Below are 20908 nucleotides of genomic sequence, written 5' to 3' on the forward strand. Positions count from 1 at the left end.
CTTTTTTCCAAACTTGTGAGCGGTGCGGAGCTTGCGATATGGCTTCGGCATGATGAAAGGTTCAAGCCAGGTTCAAAACGTGGCCGAGAGCATAGGCCTAATGCACTGGCCCGGTGGCTGTGGCGCGCTTTGTCGGGCTGGTTCGGCGGCCTGCCTGAATGAGCAGACTTGAGAAACGCTTGCTCCAATTTCTCGCTAGCTCGCACGGGTTCAGGAAGCCGATGAGAACAATGACATGTCAGCGAGATACACTAGCCGCTTCACGTGCGCTCTACTGCCGCACGCAGCAGACAGCTCGGGAAAACGCGGTTGAGAGCGTAGGCTTACCGCGCTGTCCTGGCGGCTTCGTCGAGCTCATTTAGCGTTGTACCAGTATATCGTCGAACGTAAAGACTATACAGAGACGCTTGCTCTGATTTCTCGCTAGCTCACGCGAGTTGAGGAAGCAGACGAGTACAAAGTGACATACACTCGCCGCGACACGTGCGCTCCGCTGCCGCACGCAGCAGATAGCTTGGGAGGCCCGGCGAATGGGGAGGTGCGATTTAGTCACGTGTGCTCATCACATCGATAGGCTCAAGCGACAGGGCTTTTTTTTTTTACGCGGATTCATGGCATGCATATTGAGTGGACGAAAACAAGCGTGGCGGGACATGAAAGAAAAAGGGCGGCTCTTTCGAATGCAACCAAGACGACTGCTGTAGCAAGCGTAGAACGGCAACACCGTGGCGTTGAAAAAGCCTGTTTTTCACGTGTTCATCGCCAAAAATTCAGTTCACTAACGTCGCATAAACTACTTTCATGGCTAAATTAGCAATCTAGAACGCGTGAAAATTGGCGAGATTATGCAGCGATAGTGAGAGAATCCAAATGTAGCATTTTCAAAAAATCGTATTTTTTAGCGATTTTCGGTCTCAAAGACCATTTCTCGCCTTAATAACGGATGTCCTGCGATTTGTGAATAAATGTAAGTCTTCGAAAACTTCCCCCTTGTGTGTTAGCTCAATGCACATGCGCCACCGCATGGAAAGCCCTCCATTTATTTAGCTTTCACTATTTCGAACTTCTTTTAATTCGTACAAATTTTCGGGCCCCTTCGAGTTCGAATTATCGAGATTCGACTGTACAAATAAAAGAGAGGCACTCACCCAACTTGAGCACACCGAAACCCATGCTCCGTCCTTCCTCCTGTGGGGTTGCCACGTCCGAGAACCCGGACAGGCTGTTCTGGCCACTGCCATCCTCTTCCACTTTCACCACAGGGGGTGCCGCAGAAACTGGTGAAGGTGACCGCGTACGGCGTGTCGACGAACTCTCCCGGCGCGGGGGCGGCGATCGCGGCTCGGCCTTGGGCGACTGGGGCAGCGCCCGGCTGTGCTGCGAAGGCCGTCGCGCCGGAGGTGGCGAGGACGGGTGGTTTCGGCCACCCCTGGTCGGCTCGGGTTCGGGCTCGGGTGGCTCTGGCCGCACCACGGGCACTAGGTGTGGCTGTGTGCTGAGAAGGCGGACCTCCTCCTCGTGGTGGATGCGCTTGGCCTCCGCCACCGGATCGGGGTGGCCCTCGGCCTTCAGCTTCACCTGGAGATCTTCGAGCTCCTCACGTTCTCGCTGTCGGTCGCGGTTGTCCAGCTCGATCTCCTTCTCGCGGTCTTTCATGCGCCGCTGCAGGGCCGCTCCCCTGCAACGCACATGTCACAATTATTACATGTCGCTGATTGTGGCACACTCACATTTAGCAGCAAATGCTGGCAGGAACTAACAACAATAATTATAATAACAGAATTCGGGTGGTTGTCTCGCAAAACTCTAGAAGCCCTCCAAAGTTTATCTACAAGAGTAAATATAAGCGGACCAATACACAATAGGGAAGGAGGATGGCTTGCCTACAGGCTTGTTCCTTGTAGAGCTTTAATTTAAAGCTGCTGAATTGACCACCATCAAACCCGGTCAGAATGCTCACCTGAATATGCCATGATAATCACTGCTGGAGTTTTATGTTACAAAACTGCAATACGACTGTGAGGCAAACCATAGTCGGCAATTAAGGATTTATTTGAACCACTTGGGATTCTTGAACGCGCACTAAATTTAACTACACTAAAACATCATTATTTCGAACTCTGTCATTTCAAAATACCACTTAGTTTGAAATATTTCAGCAGCCCCGTTATTGCAATCTAAGTCTGAGCGGCCAATTTGAAGTGGCAGTCTGCGCCGGTCTAGTCATTACGAAAACTTTGGGTGCCATGTGCCAATTCTCAACTTTACACCATAAATCCGCGGAAACAATGGCCCTTAAAGGCCAACTCTGGTGATTTTTCGAGGTCAGTGGATCTCAATGAAATTCAATGGGTACATTCATTTGCACCATTCATGCCAAACAGCAGACTTGAGAGTTTAGCAGATTCTCTTCAAATTAATTTTATAGCTTGCCTCAAAAACGCTCCCCCTCCTTGCCAGAATTAATGGCAACATTGTGTGTGTGACGCTGAGTTTTGTCTGGAGGAAGCGACATGTGCCACTGCAGCGTTTGCTTCTCTGCTACAGATTGCGTGGGTTTGGCCGGCGCTACCTTTGTTGAGCGTTTGATTTCCTTTTCCGTATTGGTGGTCGTGCGATAGGAGCCAAGTGGTGTGGCATCGTGAGCCACACACGATTCACCATATATTCACCATAAGAGTGTAAGCGTTTTAGTCGATTGCTGAAGATGGCATGGACAGGTAGTGCCATCTGGCAGCGTCAGGCAAATGTTTACGTTGATAGATTGATTGATTTGTGGGGTTTAACGCCGGGATTCGATCCCGCAACCTGCGGGTTAGCAGAGTATCTTAGCGACTAGACCACCGTGGCGGGGCAAATCTTTACGCCACATGTAGAAGCGCACTGGGTTGGGTTTCAGTCTTAGTATTGTGGTTTCTCGGTAATTAAAAATTACTTTCGAAATTTTTGAGCATTTCAGTTATTAGACATGCGAGAAGAGTGTCTAAGGAAACTAGACGCACCATTATCCTGACATGGTCAAAAATCGCCGGAGTTGGCCTTTAAGAGCAACAAGGCAATGCAACGTAGCGATACTAATCATTGGCAGCTGAAGCACCTTGACCTTGCTACTTTCAGTGCAAAAAAAAAAAAAGAAGAAAAAAGACACAGAAAGCATATACAGTAAAACGCTCGTTAATTCGACACCCGTTAATTCGGAAATTCGGACGACTCTATTGATCCCAGCCAAAGTGCATGTTAATCTATGGGACTAAACCTTCGTTATTTCGTCGGAATTCGGCTCCACACCGCTTAATTCGGACAAATGCTGACGGCTGCTGCTACACAAAAGTGTGATAAAGCAGCGCTGGCACCACTAGAGTGAAACCGAAACCTGAGTGGCATCGCCATCATCATCAACTAGTGGGGGCGATCGAACCATCACCGAACGTCGGCGTCTTCTTTCTTCTCCACTCAGCGCCTCTGACGCCATTTTCCCTTGTGTTGTGTCGGAACCATCTCTTCTTGCGGAGTTCTCTTTTTCTTCCATTGTGACCGTATTTGCATGCCACCACCATCGTGCGCTACAGTGATGACAACGCCAAAAAAGCGGCAGAACTACGATACGAAGAACTTGGCGACTAAAGTGAAAATTTTGGAAGCACTGAAGAACGGCGAATCGCGACAGCAGGTTATGACCAAGTACAACGTGAAGCGGAGCACGTTGGGAACGTACGTGAAAAATGAACAACAGATTCGACAAGCCTTTGAAAGTGAGAAGTTTCATGCCTCTAGAAAGCGGTTGCGAACCGCAGCTCATCACCAGCTAGATAGAAGAAGCTTTGATCCGGTGGATTACTGACTGTCGCAACGCGCATCTGCCTTTGAGCGGACCTCTCATCATGGCGCAAGGTGAGAAGTACGCTGCAATGATGAACATTGAATCGTTCAAAGCGTCAGAAGGGTGGTTTGCGAGGTTTCGAGAGAGATACGAACTTGTCTTCAGGAGTGTGTGCGGCGAAAAGGCCAGTGTTGACGAAAGCGTGACCACCGAGTGGAGAAATGTGAAGCTGCTGGAGCACATCGCCACATATGAACCACGTGACGTGTTCAATGCAGATGAAACTGCTCTATTTTTCAGAGCTCTGCCCGACAAGACGGTGACTTTCAAAGGGGACGCGTGAATTGGTGGCAAGAAGTGCAAGCAAAGGATAACTGTGCTTCTTGCCGCCAATATGACTGGCATGGAGCGCTTGCCACTACTTGTCGTCGGGAAGGCGCTTAAGCCACGTTGTTTTAAGAACGTCAAAAGCCTTCCTGTCGAGTACACAGCGAACAGGAAGGCATGGATGACATCGGACATTTTTCGCGGCTGGCTGCAGCAGTTGGACCGGCACTTCACGTCGAAGGACCGCAAGATAATTATGGTTGTTGACAACTGCAGTGCCCATAACTGTACAGTCGAACTGAAGATCATTCACTATGTGAAGTCGAAGTACCGCAAGCACCTGCTAGAGCGAATGATCCTATGCTCAGAAGCTGGAAAGTTGTATCAAGTGGACTTACTCGGCGCAGTGCACATCATTGCCAACTGTTTTCGGCACAGCGGTTTTGTGAGGCCCGAGCATGCAGCAGTAGCTGACGACGGCATCGAGGAGGTGTCAGCCGAGTCCACCGACGATGACTGCCCGACTTTCGATGCTGTCCTTCCCACAGATGTGACCTTTCAGGACTACATCGCGATTGATCATGGTGTCACCACGAGTGGTCTCCTGACCGATCAAGAGATTATTAATGATGTCACAGGCGCCCATGAAGACCACGATTCCGACGAAGAATCATGCGAGGAGATACAGCAGCGACCTCATCGCACCTCACGGGAAGTCTCGGAGGCGCTGTTAATATTAGAGGACGCTTGCCTGAACACTCCCGACAGCTTGCGTGCTCTTGGCCATTTGGAACAGTTAAGAAAAATTGTGATGTCAGCCGGAATCTGCGTGAAAACGCAGACGACAATTACAAAATACTTCAACGAATAAAGCTATGCTTCTGCAGCTTGATTTTAAATGTTTTCCCTGTTCATTCGTTAATTCGGCATTCGGTTAATTCGGACATTTTTTCCAGTCCTGTGAAATCCGAATTAACGAGCTTTTACTGTAGCGTGGTTCTCGCAACTTCAACATGCCATGATTTGCCCCTTCTTTCTGGGGCTGTAAAGAACTTAATACCGCATTTACTCGCATTATCCTGGCACTTTTCTCACGGAAAACTGATGCTAAGTTGGGGGGGTGTGAGAATTACGTGGGGAAAACTTTCCACGAAAACGTAAAGAGCAAAAAGGAAAAACGAAGAGGCCGCAAATAGGGAATTTCACACGACCAACTAACAGCAAGCTTTGAGAAGTACCAATTGAAATTTACCTCAACAATAAAGGGAAAGGTTCAACACAAGGCAAGATTTATTTGAGACAAAGAAGTGCAAGCAAATAGTCGAGAATTAGAATACCATAGGCAAAGTTTGTGGACGCTGCAGGCGTTTGTCACTCAACAGGAGCCCTCAAAAAATAAGAGTAGGATGTCAGTATTGGGCTGATGCCTATTTAAGGGGGGACACTGGTCTTAGGCCAAAAATCGCAAAAAAAATTGACTGTTTGAAGCTGACATTTTCGGAATCTGTACCTATTTTTGCACATATCTGAGAAGTTACTACCTTTTCACGTCATTATTTCTGGCACAAAATCAATTTATAACATCCCTGTGAGATGAATGAGAGCGCAAATTGACGCTAAAATCGCGCTTTTTCCGTGGCAAACTGTTGCTGTTAGACACGAGCTATCGTGTTAATCTTTGCCTCGTTTGGAAGGGTCGTTCTTCATCTTCAATTTCCCGCCACCGCTGGCTCGTCTTACTCATTGGTATTTTTAGCAAAAACGCGTCCTCGAGAAGCACTAGCGAGCGATTCAATTGGCTGCTTGAGGCACGTGACAAAACCTAGGCATCCGACTGGCCAAGGGGCGCTTTTGGCGCCTGCTTCACCATAGTGACGTGCACGGACATGCGCCATTTTATCATGGTGCTACTGACTGCCTGCGGCAGTAAAGAAGTTCCATGCTACAGTAATTTGTGAAGCGGGTGTGGTGGTCGTTCGTTTGCCGTGAACTTCAAAAAGAGCCCCTCTATGGCTCAGGACAACGAGCATAACGAACTCAACGCGGTCAACGGTGGTCGCCGAGTTACCGGTGTAGGCCTAACTCAAGTACCGCGCTGTTGTCTGCCAGCTGCCCGAAAGAAAATGTTCGGGCGGTCCCGGGAGGCCCACAGGCCTCCAGGCACACAAAAAACGAACATGCATCCGAGTGATCCCGGACCAGTGGGCGAAGCTTCCAGTTGGTCCCCGAGAAATCTGAATGCGGCGCTGGCGTCCAAGGCCGTCCGGAGCCGTCCGGGTCGTGTAAATCGATGACGCTCACTGATAAGCGGCCTCGCGGCAGACGAGCACACGGCGATAACTTGCTACAGGACTAGAAACAACACGCTCGTGCAAACAATCAGTCTTATTACATTCCCGCTGCACATTAACCGACTAAAAGAATGTGTGCCATGATATTTTTCCCTCGGAACGGCGAAATAAGGTTTTAACAGCATTATTCTCGAAGCACAGATTGTGACCACTTTCTTTTGCTTGTTCGGTAAAAGTGGACCTAGGACAACTAGAGCTGTAACTGTTTTTGCACAATGTAGCTAAATGTGCACAAAAAACAATGCTGGGAGCCTATTTTTAGTGGGCAGCTTCATTTTTTTTCTTTTAATATAAAAATTTCTGTATTTGGTTACATGCAATGAACTTTACTGTGCTGTAATTCGAGAAGTACTCGTCCAATTTTCGATCAGCTTGCAGCGTTGCACTCCTTAGCCTTTCTAGCATTCATTTATATGTCAATGTCTATATAATTCTAAGTACATACATTTTTAAAGTTAAAAATGTTAGAATTCTTTGTTTTCTTCATTTTCTCAAAATGGCAATTTTGTACACCCTGCATGAAAACTATTACAGATTGCAGAATATTTTCTTTTTGCAGCATGAAGCTATATGTTTGGAGCCCACAACATAGGAAGCAGATTTTGATGTCTCTCGATGCAAGTTTTTTAAACTAGTCTTTTGTGTGACCACACAATGGCCACATTCAGAGCTGTGAAGTTTAGTGTAAGTAAGAAATAATGACCCAATCAAAAAAGTTCTTCCTATGTTGTATGTCTTATGTTTTCTACTGTCAATCTCCATGTCATTTATAAATTTTTGACAGGTGGTTATTTTTCTATTGTGATAGGAACAATATAAATTCTTACCTTGATTACTTAGTAAACTAATGAAGCTACAGAAAAAATAACTACATTTTTAGAATCAGGAGAACAAACTAAGTAAGCATGCCAACTTTTGTCACATTTGGTTCAAAAATAAATGAGAGAGCCGTAAGACCCATGTCCTCCCCCCTTTACAGAATCGACCGCAGTTTCTTTCTGAAGAAATACAGTTAACCATCAATCCCAGTTTTATGCACACGGCAGGCCCAACACGTCTTGGTGGCTTTCAGCTGCCGTCACCAGTAGCAAACACAAAACTTGTCGACTCCGAAGGGCCTACCAGCGGCCCTGTTGCCGTTGTTTAGTGCATGATCAATCACTTTCAACTTGAAAGCAGCCGTGTAGCTTCAGTATCAGCCCATAACATGACAAGATTACCGACACAACATACAAAACACGCCGCAACGTGCACTTGTCGCTTTGGCTTGAATTGAATTTAATCTCCGTGCAATAATAGTACGCTTGATCAACACGTACTCCACTTAGATGCCTGCCGCGTGAGAACAAAAACAACTGCCACACCCTTTCACTTTTGATTACTCTCGGTCTTTAGTGTCACCTGTGGCAGACGATGACACTAAACTTGACATTTCGCATAGCCTCCAAAATAGTCGTGCAAGGTTGCAGATCTTGAATAACTCTCGAGCGACGTGCCTCTAGGGGCCACAAGCAAAAAACGCCGCGATAATAGTGTCGGTCATGAGCGCCACTGCGTGGCGTTCGCCCAAAACTGAAGGCACGGCGTCTCTGCTGGCCACGCGAGCCATTCATCAGGCATCTTAATACAGGAGGTGTTGCTTGATGCTTAAGAGATGGCACAGATGGTGCACGCTATCATCAACGGCTGGAACGAGCAGATGACATTATTGCGGCAATTTTTGGGGGTGTGACAATTGCAATTTTTGGGGGGGTGACAATTACCCGAGGAAAAAAAAAAATATTTTTGTTGGGCTATGTGGGGGGTGCGAGAATTAAGCGAGTGTGAGGTTTACGCGAGTAAATACGGTAAAGGACAGTTTGGCAGAATTCGCGATGCATGCGAACCTCTGATTGACTGTTACCCTTAATGACCAGCGGTTATCGAGCCTATTGCTACATGCCCGGCCCATGTCCATTTCCTATTCTTGATTTCAACTATGATATCCTTAATCCCGGTTTGTTCCAATCCACTCTGCTCTCTTTTTGTCTCTTAAGGGGGGAGGCTACCTTCGAAGGGCAACTTTTTTGTTTGTTGAGATATCTTAATGAAATTTTCAGGGTACACTAATAGCAAAGCCATTTGAATAACCACAAAGTTTCATGCAGTTATGTTCACTGGTTCCCAAGTTACAGCCATTTATCAGGGTAGTCCACATGGGTCCCTTAGTCAGGGTCTGGAGAATTTGAAAAATGTGCTAGCACTGTGAAATTCACTATGATGATTCCTGGATAGGTGCTTTAGGGCAAGACAGAGCCCTTTTTTTAAATTTCCTTGCCAAAAAATGTTAGCAGAGCACTGAATTTAGTGTTCACAATTTGGCTCTCATCAATGAAGTTTTAGTTAATTATTACAAATTACAGACACAATAAATTGAAAAAGCGGGCTTGTCTTGCCCTGGGCAATTTATTAAGGTGCATAATAAAAAAAACCTGATAGAAATCAGACCAGCAGTTCCAGAGAGATCACCTGACTAAGCAGCCTCACTGGCCAAAAAAAGTCATTCTGAGAAAATTGACTTCGAAAGTTTCAAACATTTATTATGGTCTAAAATGACCCTGCAGAGTAGCTAGATGTGTCCTTAGGCTCTCTTTTTCTTTGCCGCTTTTCCTGCTTCTCATTCATCCGTTTCTGAGCCTTTCTCAGACGCAGAGAGTCTTTCTCCGCAGCTCGTTGAATGGTTAGGTGGCCAGGTGCGAGTCCCACTGATGACGACAACTCTTGAGTGGCCCTGTAGCAGCCGGCATTATACCGCAAAACTGCGTCATGCAGTGCTGTCTCGACAGCAATCAATGATGCATGTTGCTCCTTGGGCATCAAGGACCATAGGACAGAATGGAATGACTCCGATGCATTTTGCGTCTTTGCTCCCAGGCAGCGTTGCAGTAGAGAAGCCTGCGAAAGGCGCTGGTAGACTGGCAGCAGCGCTTCTGCAACGTAGCCCGGAAGATTGTATTTGTGCTTTGGAGGTGGAACGCCATTCCCCTTGCAGGCATTATGACCGCACCACGAGTCTGCACCTTCCGGGCACAAGTCATGGTGAGGATCCTCGTCAGTTGAGGTGACGTGATAATATGACGCCATCACTGCACGCTGCATTGCAGCCACATAGTTTGAATTGTTCCGCAGTGCCCAGCCATAATAGTCTGTGAGTTTATCAATAAGGGCTTTTGTCAATCTGCCCTTCCCTCCCAGAGCCTGTTCGCAAAAGCACAAGATTACGTAGGGCTGTGCCCATCCTCTTCTGGACATGGTTCAAGCATTCTTCTTTCACAATAGGGACTAGCCCATAAACATTGTCTTGTTGAAGGGCAGAGAATGTGGCGCTGTCCCCATCAGATACAGTGGTTGTATATCGGAGGTTATGCTTGGACAGTGAACGTGAGAACAGAGTTACAGCTGCTTCAACCTCCATCCTCCCAGACTTGGCATCAGTGTTTTTTTGGCACACATGGTGCTTCAACCAGCTTGCATAGCCCTCGTCTTCAGGCTTCGGTCCTACCTGGCAGCCGAGACACTGATTCGATAAAACTACAGCATCCAAGATGAGGCCTGTGTGATACTCGATGATTGCACCAACTCCAATGTGAGATGTATGTCCGCTCTTATGCCACGTGCCATCATAGTTCACTGTAATGTCCTTGCAGAAAGATGGGTCCATCTCCTTGTACACCTTTTTCACAGCAGAAGCCGATTCTTCATAGAATTTATCCATGGTCTGTTGCTGTGGTTCTCTGAATTGCTTCAGGTGCCTCTGGAAAGTTCTGTGGTGCAGGCCACGGTGGGAAACATTCATAGTTGCCCAAAAGTCGTTGAGGGCTGTCTGTCCCTTCCCTATTTGTTTCATGGCCGTAATGGCTCTTATATTCGCGTCGAAGGCCCTTGACTCGTTCTGACGAGCAGAGCTCCACGAACTTGAAACTATTCCACAATGTGGACATACCAGCTCAAGCTTCGTGGCAAGTCCAAGCTGGGTGCCTCCTTGAACTTTCATACCGGTCGCGAGGCAGCGCGGGCACGGGGTCTTGGACAGCATGTCGCTAAGGGCATCCCCTTGCACGAGGAAATATCTCTCGCCTTCGGTCGTAGCGGTGGCAGCTTCGGGTTCAGGCATCATCGCTTGAAACTTCCTCTCGGTCGCTGGCATAGCGCCAAGCTTTCGTTGCACAGCAGCACGTTCTCTCTCCGCCGTCGCCGACTCATCGCACGTCCGAAAACGTGTTTGGATGTGCACAGTCGACGACGCGGTCTCACTGTTCGGGGCCGGAATCAATGCGGTTGGCGAGCGCGACACACCAGGCGCACTTGAGCACGAAACACCAACCTCACTCGTCACGACGGATCCTTGTGCCGATGGTGTAGAAGTCTCGTCGCTAATGGTGCATTCAGACGACGGACCGAATCCTGATGTGGCGGGACGGACGGCGCGTCACGTGACCTCACATCAGCGATTCCCCTCGTCCGCGGGGCTCGCGGACGGATGAACGCAACCCGTTTCTCACATCGGGATTCTGGCGGGGGAAAGCCGATACTTCAGTGGATTAGCTCGGGGTTTCCGGCAACCAGTACACTTTTCGTTTGCTCGCGGCATGTCCTCCATGGCTCGCGAATAGCTGCATGACTGGTCGGCATCATCTACGCTTGAGCATGGTTTACTTAGTTTCCGGGGGCTTTGTTCTCAGGTAATTAAATACGCAGAAATCACTTTTGGTGGTTCGGGAAATGTCGCCGCCGTCGTTTGACACGCGAGATTCTTAGCCGTCATGATGGTGAAATATTCTAACTTCTGCAACCGGCGACGTGCCGCTTATAAAAAAAGGATGGGAGACGCGTTCAGAAGTTCTACAAGTGGGGAACAATGTAGTTGAAATAACATTCTGCCAGCAACTCCCTTTTCTCCTGAAAGAATAACACTCCTCGTTCATTTGTCACAACGCGACAGACATCGCAGTAGCGTCGTTTCTTGCGGGCATCCACGTTGAATACTCTCAAACCGGTCTGCTTTCAGCGCACGCAGGTGAGCGCCGAACCTGCTGTCGAGGGTAATCCGGCTGTTTTCCCCTAGGACACCGTCCGTCGTGTGGATGCGCCTGCAGGCGGACCATCCGCGGATTAGCTGTCCGCGTCCACGACAAATCCGCATTCGGTCCGTCGTCTGAATGCACCATAAAGCGCCGACGCAATCGTCTTGAAAAGATGAAGCGGAAGCATCGGTGCAACTGTCGCCGTGTGTGGGCGTGCAGGTGAGCTTCGCCATGCGTACGAGCTTCAGCTGACGCTTTCTTGAACCGAACACGTGCCGAGTCTTGAACTTCGAAATGCCCATCGTGACCGTCAGCGCAACAATCCGCGTCCCGTGAACACGGCAGAAGATTGTCTCGTGAGGACGGTAGTGATCGTCTCGTAAAGACGGTAGAAGATCGTCTCGTGAAGACGGTAGAAGATCGTCTCGTGAAGACGGTGAAAGATAGAGGAGCACGTGTGACGACCGATCGGAATGATGGCAAACGGGGCACACAAAGAACGCCAGCATTGCAAGCGCCGGTGCAGACGACAAGCCGGCGCATGCCGGAGAAGCAGCTACGTCATCGCGCGCAGCAGCCAATAGGAGCCGCGCGCTCCCCCATTCCCTCGAGAGGCGCGCACTTTGTCCAATCGCGGCTTCGCATCCAGGCAGCGGGACATTCGAAAGCTTCCGCGAGCCCCCCAATCGTGAGCGACTCCCGCCTCGGAGTGCCACCGCCACTGCCGCGGGTGGCGAAAAAAAAAAAGCGCATGAATTCATGAGCAAAACAACATCAAGATGGCGGCGATCGGCCGAGCGGTTGGGAAATGGCGAGCGCGCGAAGTTGGGGTATTTTTGGCGCTCGCTCGCCGCTTGCCGGCTGCCGCGGCATGTTATAAAATTTATTTGACGTACTTTCGCGATGAATTACACATTGATATTTACAGTAGAGGCAGTTTATGAGTCATACTGCCCGAGTATGTGGTTTTCAAAAAATCGACTTTTTCGCGATTTTTCGGTTTTCAAAGGGCGCCCCTTAAGGTTACACCTGCCATTTTCCTTTCCAATGCTCACTGCGTCGTCCTCAATTTAAGCTGAACCATCTCTGCAAGTCTCCAGGTTTTTGCTCTATTGCTAAGTACCAGCAAAATGCACCTGTTATATACCTTCCTCTTGAAAGATAGTGGCAATCTAGCAGTCATGATTTGTGTGCTTGCCAAATGTGCTCCACCCCATTCTTATTCTTCTAGTTACTTACATCTCGTGGTTCAGCTCCGCGGCAGGAATACAGAGCCCTTATTCGAGAGCTTCGCTCTCCACAAGAAGAGACTGTCCCTGTATTCGGCCGCAAAATGTGTTACGGACCATTTTTTTAGCCGAAACTGTTTTCTCCCGTAACAAACGTGCACAAATCAATGCCGAAGTGTCATCCAGCCAGTCAGTTCCCATGCTTTGAAGCATACTTGACCAACTTCAAGTTTGAAACTGGCCGATCGTGCCCTGCGCAGCACATGTTCAATGAAGTTCACTACGACAAACTCAACATCAAAAACCCCAAGTCGGATGTCGGCGCATGCAAGCTGTGGCCTTGTGGCTAAACCACACTGTTGCACCAGGTTGCGCTTTCTTTTTTGCTTTGTTTTCATGCCTCTGTGCTTGCGTGGTGCTATAAGCAAAAAGGTTTCTTCTGCACTCTGCTGGATATGGAGAGACTTTTAAATTTTGATTGACATTGTGAATGCTCGCGCTGCTCGAAACTGTTTAGCATGGTTCTTAAACCATGTTTTTACTTTTAAATTGTGTCGTTATTTTGTGATATAATGGTGTAACTTAACGATGTTTTGGTCGTCAACGGCACTGACTATTTCACCAAAACGAAATGAATAGATAAATAAAAAAATAGTTTTTTTTTTTTTTTCAAGAAGCAAGGTGGTGGGTGAGTTGATTATGCGAGGGGGTTTATTACACGAGTAAATACGATAATTTTCTGTGTCTCTTTTGGTACAAATTACTTCTAATGCCCCATACTAGCACTCCTACGTTGCCTCCTCTCTACTTTTGAGAGTGCTTCCTTCGTTACAAATTATTTCTGGTGCACCTTTAGTTACTGGTAACTCAAGGTAGCCATCAAGTCATGTTGCAAACGAAAGGAAGAAGGTAGAATTGCCAAGTTTGAAACAGACAGCCAGATTCGCTGCCCTACTACAATGAAGAAGGTTAATACCCTAATTTTTTACTTGAGTGTCGGGCAACGACACTCGCACTTTGGCCTTCGTGAGGCCATGTGCGTTCCTTGGGTTAACTGTTTCGCTGCGTTGCCAAAGAATCTCAGGGGCTACAAAGAAAGACTGATCTGCTACGCCAGGTGCTCCAGCTCTTACCTGCTCCCAAGAAAAGCATCAGCCTTCAATAAACTCGTTAAACTACATTATAATTCCGTTAAGAAAAACTGATGGGACCAGAGAAGTGTTTCGTTCAATGGAACTCCCGTTTACTGAGAGATGAACCGAGGCGCGTAATACATGTACGAAATCAACTATATTAGATGCAGTTCTATAGATTTGCTTACTGAGAGTCTACTGTATCTGTTATTTATCCTGGCAGTTCATTGGCCTTGAAGTAAACTCACACTCGAAAACATGTGCATCCAATATAGATGTAAACTAGAACCAGAACCATAAACCTGGTCTTTGCTCAAGTTGCTAAAAAACTACTAGCCACAGCTAACGCAATGCTGCACATGCCTTTGCTCTAAACACTTTTCTCGTTTGCCTTTGACCTCACTGCAAGGAGTGGACCCACTCACTTGTAATACTTGACATCGTCTCTCTCGTCTTCATAGTCTTCCAGGAACTCCTTCAGTCGGCGTGCTTCCTTTGCCTGCAAGGTGTGCACACCAGTTTCGGCGTTGAGAACGACACATGGCTAGCAGATTCAGAATGTTAAAGACCATCTTATGATCGGGACAACGAGACGTTGCTACCTGATGTAACCACCCAAAGAAAGAGAATTGTGACATGTGGCACCAGAGTCTCGGATCGTTTTACCTGCGCTATGCCAGTTCGTCTACAAGAATGCAGACGAGTTTATATCAAGTTAGAAAAAACCTCGATACAATGAGTACAGATACAAATTAGCTGTTGCAACAAAGATTTGGATATTCGTCTACAAGAATGCAGACAAGTTTATATCAAGTTAGAAAAAACCTCGATACAATGAGTACAGATACAAATTAGCTGTTGCAACAAAGATTTGGATATTCAAATGAATCTTGATAAAACAAATATACCTTTTACATGTTGCGTTCTAATTGCAAAGTCTGCATTGAAGCTAACTGCATAAACGTCACTTTGCTCGCTACAGGGGCCGTATTTTCTCAACTTAAAAGTCAGAACGCACACTTAAGGAGTGGGCTGCCAGCCTTAGCAACTTTGTATCACATCAAAATTTGTTGTTACTGCATTCATGCATACATCAAAGCTGCCTTTTCTTTCAAGAATACTCATTTAGCGGTACACTGACTCATGGCGAACAAATCAAGCCCAAAATGGCATTTTCACGAATGACATTCGGTCTGTCAGCGGGATCACGTGGACACCATTAAAATGAAAAACCTTCAGCTGCACACTGTGGACAAGCGACAAAAGGGGACAACGGCAGGCATTTGTCATCCCATCGTGTCTTCTGTCGCTTTTCCACACTATTACGCTAATGATGCCGCACCAGCCAACCAGAACCACGACCCTTTTTGATGCAAGACACCACAAAAATAACGGCACAATTGTGTCAGAGGGGCATATGCAAATGAACCTCAATACAATGAACAAAGATATAATGAAATATCAGTTATAATGAAGTAAATGAAAAAGTCTGAGTGAATACAGTGCCAAAAATAGCCTCTATAACTATTATGTTATGTTATTATTATTATGTTATTATTAGGTTTAAAGGTATATGCACTTTCTTCTAGGCCCTCGTCCCGTGTTGGAAGCCCAGCAACACGGGACGTCTTTGATCCTAGAGTTCTCACCTCCTCTGCCAGCTTCTCCTCTTCCTTTAACCGTTCCTTTTCGTACTCTTTGGCTTTCCTTCGCTCTCGGGCTTCCCAGTTGCGTAACCTCTGCAAAGTGACCACAAGCTTGGGTGAACATTCGCATCAAGCACGAGCCGTTTCGAACACGCATGCGGCACAGGATGAGCGCGAGGCTTACTTCCTGGTAGGCGGCTTCCTTCTCGCGCAGCTTCCTCTCCAGCTTCTTGCGCTCATACGCTTCCTCCTCCTCTTCCCTTTCGCGCTCCCAGTCCCGTTCAGCGTCTCGGGGCCTGCCCAGAAAAACACCAAAACGTGGTGATCACCAAATGTGCGCCTCTCACCAGGTTTAGCCCCTGTGAGGGATGTGGATCACTTCGCTAAAAGATGGCAAAAGTGAAGTACATCTTCAGACGATGTAGTGAAGTACATCTTCACACGATTTCAAAGAACAATGCACATGCTATGCATTGAAAATCTATACAAATAGAAATTACTATGGCCTTATTTGACAAAGCACACACAAAACAGTGGTATTAGAGAGTGCACGCACATTTTCATGAGTGATTATGAAGTTATTTACCATATTCGGCAAGCAATATGTTTGAAAAGTATAAGTGCGCGGCTACTCAACATCACAGTGTTCGGAGGGTTCGTTTAGGTGCAAGAGAAAAATTTTTTAGCATAAAGATGGCATGATGGCAAATTCCAATTTTTTTATGGCACTCCCCTTTTGAGACCATTGAGAGAACCACAAGAAATGCCCACTCACCTCATTACCTCCCGTAGTTCCCGCTCCCTTTCCCGCTCTCGCTCCCGTACCCAGTCGCGCTCGGGAGACTCCGAGCGAGCCTTGGAAGGTGCCCTGTCCGACCGCGAGGGTGGCGGCTGCGACGACGAAGCTGGCTGCGCAGAGTCCGATGATGACTTGGGCTCGCGGGACGACTCACGGTCCCGGTCCCGGCTGGACCTCTCATCGGCCCGGTCTTCCTTGGCCGAGTCGCGCGTCGTGCGCTCCCTGTCGCGGGCGCGCGATGACCGGTCGGGACTGCGCTCCCGATCCCGCCGCTCCTTGCGCTCTCGGCGCCGCTCCCGCTCCCGATCGCGGTCTTCCTCCTGCTGTTTCTGGAAACGAACAAGAGGCGGCCACGGCAGATGTCAAGCAACGTGCAGTTTTCCCGTTTTCCTCCCCCTCCTCTTTTCACTCAAAGTTTTCATGTACACCCATATGGGAGCTAAACTAGGATACAGGAAAACAGATGCACACAGAACAACTAGCAGTCACCCATTTGTTACTCCCAGCTTCAACAGCAACTTCCATGTTGTTACGCAAAACCATTGATGGCCTGCAACCTTTCCCAACACTCCGTATGCTTTACAAGGACATTAAAGATGCAATTCCTGGCTTTTAGGTACCAAATTTTGACAAGACCACGAGTCCCGCGATAGTAGGAGGCTTCAATATTAGCCCTTGAGAATCAATCCTTTAACATGCGCCGAAATGTAAATTCAGATTTCTTATAGCATTACGCCTAGTTCTGCAATGTTCTGGCTGCTAAGTTACAGTTGACAGCCTTAGAACAATGTGTCACTAGGCCACTTAGTTTGCCTTTGAAGAAATAGTACACATGAGCACACTTTTGAGCAAACAAGACACAGAAAAGAGCCAATCCGTGTGTGAATTCCTGCAGAACCACTTGGCAAAGTTGGCTACTAGCCGTGAAGGAGTGTGCATCTGATTTACCCAATCCTTTCTCCATGCAACATCGGGCTACATACAAAAAAACCATACAAGCGAACATGATTGAAAGAACTGCCTAAGCGAAAAACAGATTCCTACATTTTAGCCGGTAGCATTTTGAAAACTGCTGTTGCTGTAAGCACGTGCTTCAGCATGAGCCACGGAGCGAACCCAGTAACAAAGCTGAGACATTCTTCAATAGTTAACTGTGTTTCATGTACATGAAGTTATAGTTAACACTCATGTCAAATGTAAAGCTTGTGCCCTCCATATGCTCTCTTCACGGAATGCTCAAGCTTCTCGTTTGAAATTCTACGACAAAATGTTACTTTGACCCATTTAAAAATTTCAGACGGTCTTAAACTTCGTCTTAGTCAAACCGTCCTCTCACGTTTGCTAATGGTGTCCCCCATTGGCAGATTCGGAGCACTTCTGATAATACTTTCTTCTGCTCCATGAAGAGCAAGTCTATTCCATTGGTAGATTGAGAGTGCTCTCATTACGTTACGATTGAGAGTGCTCTCATTACGTAGATCTGGAGCAGCTCTGTGGCGAAATCCACTCCACGGAGAAACTTTTGTTACTCCAGTAAAATCGGCGGATTCGATTGCAAGTCGAAAGCACCCCGTGCCTTGAAACGGTGCCAACTTTCGGCGCGTCAACAGACGCCGGTCGCGTCAGTTGCGAATTGCATACCAGCTTACGTTTTGCTAGCGTACTGTCACTAGGCACAGCTTGCTTACTCGTGCAAGAAAAGAGACGCGCGCATCACACTCCATTCTGACCATGCACTCTGACCCTGCCATTTGCTCCAGAGGGAACGCGTGTGTTCCATTAGTAGATTCCATTCTGTAGCCCTCCACCAGAGTTGAGTGCTCCAGCGCAGAGTTCGTCCGCCACTCCGAATCTTGCCAATCGATGACACCATAAGTTGGCTATAATAAGAACTCCTAAGTTAGGCTTTAATATTATTTTAAAGAAATGAGGTATTTCCTTTTAACCATAAAAGCTCACATTATAAATAATAACTTGTGACATAAGGTTGCAGACCACCTTGACGGATTAACACTAACTAGGGCTACAGTTGTACGTGTCAAGTTATAGCTACCATGTTTTGAGCAGAGGCTGCACAGCTACGGAGCGCATCAGAGTGAAACAAGCTATTCTATTCTAAACGAACTAGTCCCATCTAATGATTCTATTTTTGTAATACATAACTGTACATAGATATCACAAAAGGCAACGTCGCAGAAGCCCTCAGCTAATGATGCAAAGTGATGTTGGTTCACAAGAAAGAGCATGTCATGAGCTGACTAAAGCACTGTGCAAAAAGTGCAGCTTAATGCTAACAAGTGATGATCTTTAACTGTAGCAGGCCTTGACAAAGCACGAAATAAACAGCTGCTACCCGGTTAGCACTTTAAAATCACACTGGGCAGCCAAGCAGCTCTCGTAAATTTTTTCCTTAATTTCATTGCATGCACAGAAAACTGAGCTAGAGTTCAGCCTTGCCCTATTTCACAAAGGCACGATAGCTGCAGTCACACTGAAACCCAGTGGCCGTGGTAAAAACGAAAAGCTGGAACTACAGGCTCAGCTTGACCACAGTTGGCATGCCTTTGCAACTAAAAGCGGAATGAAATGAGAAGCTCAGTAACAAGAAGCAGTCTCCACTATCAAACTCCACACTAAGTCAAAGCACCCCAAACCTTCATGAGGCTAGCCGTAAGTCTACGTCGCAGGCAGTGCAGCGACAGGTTTTCAAACAAACTCGCTCGAATTTCCCCTCTCCTCACACAGCAAACACAAAGAGGCCACCACAGGCAGAAAAGAAGGTGGCTTGTTTTGATGCTTTCTTTGTTACCTTTCCTTTTTTTCACATGACGCCAAGAGGCACAGCGCCAAACACTCACTTAGAGGATAAGATACACCGGACCCGTTCTTCTCTGTCCCGCCTAAAAACATGCGTTCCACAAACAAAGGCTCTCAAAACTCTCAAAATAATAAGCAGTAATTGCACAAGAGCATCAACACACAAATCTTTTTGCATACACAAGTTATCTTTTTTTTTTTTTCAAACAAACAAATATTGCGTGAATGAAGGAAATCTTACATGACCGACTGCAGAGAGGCCACAAAAGTGTTTTGTTTCCGTTCTCCTGTTGTGAACAGAGACTCTCTCTCTCTCTCACACACACACACACGGCAATTAACACTTTGATAAAAAAAATTTAAAAATTTGATAAAAAAAAGCCCAAATACATAAAGAACAAGTGTCTGTCACACATGTGGGCCAAAACACAGCAGCAAAAAAAAAAAAAAATCATTAAGGTCACCATGCTTCAAGAAGCGATGAAAAAAATGATAACAGTGCAGGGTAGACAGGCGAAGTGCAATAAATGTACTTGGATGCCAGCAAACACATAATCTAGAAGTGGCAAAAAGGACAAACTCGAGTTGCGTTCACATCCCGAACTAGACCTTACTATTAGAACTACATTAAGCATAACTAAAGTTGGCATTCACGAACAACTGATAGGTTTAGAAGCAACCGCTGCTGTACTTACTTTATTTGTCCTGTAGTGATAAGCTGTTCCTTCAAATATAGCAAAACGTAATTAAAACTTTGCAGGTGGTACTGCACTATGCAGTGTCATTTTCATTCCCAGTGGAAGTGTCATCAGCGTTACTGATACAACTCTGTTAAGCAAGTACACAGTGCCTTTCTTGCACCGTCCTTTCCATGTGCCATGTTTCAACACGAGCGTGAAATTGAGCCTGGCTTCCATTTCCCACTCTTGAACAGGGCATAGCATCGAAAAATTCCATGAATATTCTTATTGCAAATGAGCATAGCTACTTTACGTACTAACTTGGGAGACCAATTGTCTTAGATTTAAAAATTTCAAGCGTTATATTTAAGGAACAATTTACAGGATTACTCGGATGGTTTGGCAGAAATGCTAAAGTAACAAAGTGTGCATAATGCCCCTTAATAGACACTCAACGCTCTGAAATCTCTTGAACTTCTGTATTGGTGTTTTTCAAGAAAACTCGTATTACATGCATATAAAGTGTAATTGTTTTGACAACAAAAGATTTATTTGGCTGCACTGCTGAAAAAACTACAAACAAATATATAGTTCAATAAAAGGAATGCAAAGCTAAAACATGCTCTGTTAACATGGTCCCACAAAATATACAATTCTAAACTTGATATCAGAGGGTCAATAAAAAACAAGCTCGTTATCACCTATGAAAGCACATGTTGTGCAAATGTTCACTGCAAAATTACAAGGAGTGCCCAACTATTCCATGAGCACTTAGAGAACCCATTGTTTCAGAAACAGTAAAATGTCCTTTCAGTAAACTAAATAAAGGATGTAGCTATACAGAAACAAAATAAGCCAATTGTGATTCAACTTGCCCACATAATTGTGCTAGTCTCAGAAAACGAGTAGAATGGCACAGCACACCATGAAACATGAAAGCCGGCTTTACATCAAATGCTAACCATATCTGACCTAAAAACAAGACATTACATGCCACTATGTGCATTTTTACTAAATTTCTGGGTACAGCCCCAACAAATCAA

General features: G+C 46.5%; 1 protein-coding gene across 5 annotated transcripts in view; it reads right to left on the minus strand.

Annotated features, from left to right (window-relative positions):
• Positions 1–20908, minus strand: part of LOC119167152 (RNA-binding protein 25) — an 82435-nt gene that overhangs the window by 18611 nt on the left and 42916 nt on the right. For all 5 annotated transcript variants that reach the window (XM_075867005.1, XM_037418590.2, XM_075867006.1 and 2 more), the window contains 5 exons: positions 16345–16697; positions 15754–15865; positions 15573–15662; positions 14349–14422; positions 1149–1678 (listed from right to left, as the gene is read on the minus strand). In XM_075867005.1, the coding sequence (XP_075723120.1) occupies positions 1149–1678; positions 14349–14422; positions 15573–15662; positions 15754–15865; positions 16345–16697 (1159 nt within the window). The remainder of the gene's footprint in view (positions 1–1148; positions 1679–14348; positions 14423–15572; positions 15663–15753; positions 15866–16344; positions 16698–20908) is intronic.

Source organism: Rhipicephalus microplus, chromosome 6, assembly GCF_043290135.1.
Source record: "Rhipicephalus microplus isolate Deutch F79 chromosome 6, USDA_Rmic, whole genome shotgun sequence".
NCBI lineage: Eukaryota > Metazoa > Arthropoda > Arachnida > Ixodida > Ixodidae > Rhipicephalus > Rhipicephalus microplus.